This window comes from Nelumbo lutea, chromosome 2, assembly GCF_056320005.1.
Source record: "Nelumbo lutea isolate HS-2025 chromosome 2, American lotus-T2T, whole genome shotgun sequence".
In the NCBI taxonomy this organism is placed as follows: Eukaryota; Viridiplantae; Streptophyta; class Magnoliopsida; order Proteales; family Nelumbonaceae; genus Nelumbo; species Nelumbo lutea.
In genome coordinates this window covers 101,560,492-101,562,421 of record NC_142685.1, presented here as the reverse complement: position 1 = coordinate 101,562,421, position 1,930 = coordinate 101,560,492, and the positions used below count along the sequence as shown (strand labels likewise).

The following is a 1,930-nucleotide window of genomic DNA, read 5'->3' as shown; positions in this document are numbered from 1 at the left end:
CACAATGTATGTACTGTTGGACTTCTACAAGGTGGCATACGTGCAAGAGCTGTAGTCCACAAATAGAATATCTCTTAAAATAGAATGGAAAAGTACGAATAAGCCCAATGCAGATTGTCAAAAACTCCCACTCTCCCCCAGCATGTGACAATAATACAATTTTGACTTTAGTGCAGCAAAAATTTCTTTATGCATGCATAATGGAACACAAAGAAGGAATACTATGGTTAGAAAGAAAAAAAATATGATTAATCAAAATTATAATACTCAAATTGTTTTAAACTTATTTGCCTATTAATACAAAACAATTTTGAAAGAAAATCTGAAATTAATTGCTCACTTTATTAATATCTATATTATTTTTCAATTTTATTCGAGCAAATAATTGGACCATTCGATCAGTGACCAAAATGGTTTTAATACATCTGGGCCAAGAAAGGAGCAATAATATTGGATGGTTGCAATAAATTATCAGTCAATATATATATATATAATTACTGAATACTCATAATCACTTGTTCATGTAATATAAAGAAAACACAATCCTTGTGATTGTTTAAGCATATAATATATTTACATGTAGACTTTTGAAGGTGATAACTTAGTTGACATATCAGAGATTCAACAGCATATGCCTGAGATATGGGCTTGCGCCACTTTGATCCTAAGCGGCTTATTTCTTTACATATCGATCGCTTGTTTCATTTACAGGATTGAGATAACAAGACATGGATTCTTTCACTAATCTCTGCTCTCTCTATCTTCCTCTCCACTGGAACCCCCAACCTCACTCCAAACAGCTTGGGCCTTTCGTCCTCTTCTGTATTCTCTGGACTACTCGTTACACGGGCAACCATGTCCAGAAGCTCCTTACACCTCTTCTTCACACTCACCAGTTCGCTGTTTAACATATCGTTCTCCCTCTTCAGCCGCTTGTTTTCGTCGAAGAGGCTGCCGTGACCGGAGGACGAAGACGTAGACGTCGAGCCTTTCTCTTCGTCGGACTCCTGTACTGCAGCTTGGACCGGCGCAACTGGGTGAACCTTACTTCTCCATGCTTTTCTTCGACGTATCTCGCTCAGTAACTCCCTCTGTCCTCTCCGGAACAAATCGTTGTAGAACTCCCACCGGCTTGTCACCACTTTCCGGAACCCCTGAACACAATTACAAACATGAATGAGCTCGATAACTGGTGGTGATTTTGAATCTCCATGAAAGAAAACTGGTTAAGGAAGATGAAGAAGCTTAATTACATAAGTGTTGAGTTGTCGAACAAAGCTTGAGAAGTTGCTGTGCTTGAAGAGGGTCGGGAGGACATCTCTTGCGAACTCAGCCGGCTGCCAAACAACGAAGGCTGTTCCCTCGGCGTTCCATGAAATTATGTCGTCGGTGGCCGGATTTTCGACGAGCATGTAAGTTTTTAACAAGAAGGGTGGTGGAGAGGATTTCCTAACATATTCTAACAGACCCTTATCAAACCCATGTTCCACAGTTTTTGCCTGAGACATGGCGTGCTTTCTCCACTTTTCCTTTATTCAAGAAGAATAACTCTAACAAATTGATCAAAAAGAAAGAAAGGAAAAAACTAAGAAGAAGAAATAGTTTCAGTTGAAGGGGAGAAGAGAAGAAGGGCGGTTAAGAACTCCCAACCCCAACAATAGAAACCCAGCACGATTCCACAGTTCATGAGAAGAATTAATGGTTCAAAACGTATGTACTAAGCTCATATCATCTTTATATATATACAGTAAGGAGAAGTTAAACATGTTCTAGAGTCTAGACCCAGTCATTAGTATATTATGTCACAGTGCTGTATTTCTATTATAGACGCCATCAAACCCGCTTGGTGATTCAAACTGAAGGCGTTTGATTGCATATCTGTAACCATCTGGTCACACATGATACTGAAAACAACTGAAAATTTTAAAAT

The 1,930-nt window shown here is 39.0% G+C and overlaps 1 protein-coding gene across 1 annotated transcript; it reads right to left on the bottom strand.

Annotated features, from left to right (window-relative positions):
- Nucleotides 1–529: 529 nt before the first annotated feature.
- On the bottom strand, nucleotides 530–1,714 carry LOC148872358 (heat stress transcription factor B-3-like). The gene is made up of 2 exons (XM_088971883.1): nucleotides 1,254–1,714; nucleotides 530–1,154 (listed from the first exon to the last, which is right to left on the bottom strand). Exons 1-2 carry the CDS (start codon nucleotides 1,506–1,508, stop codon nucleotides 702–704), a joined length of 708 nt encoding a protein of 235 aa, XP_088828009.1. The 5' UTR covers nucleotides 1,509–1,714; the 3' UTR covers nucleotides 530–701.
- Nucleotides 1,715–1,930: the final 216 nt, after the last annotated feature.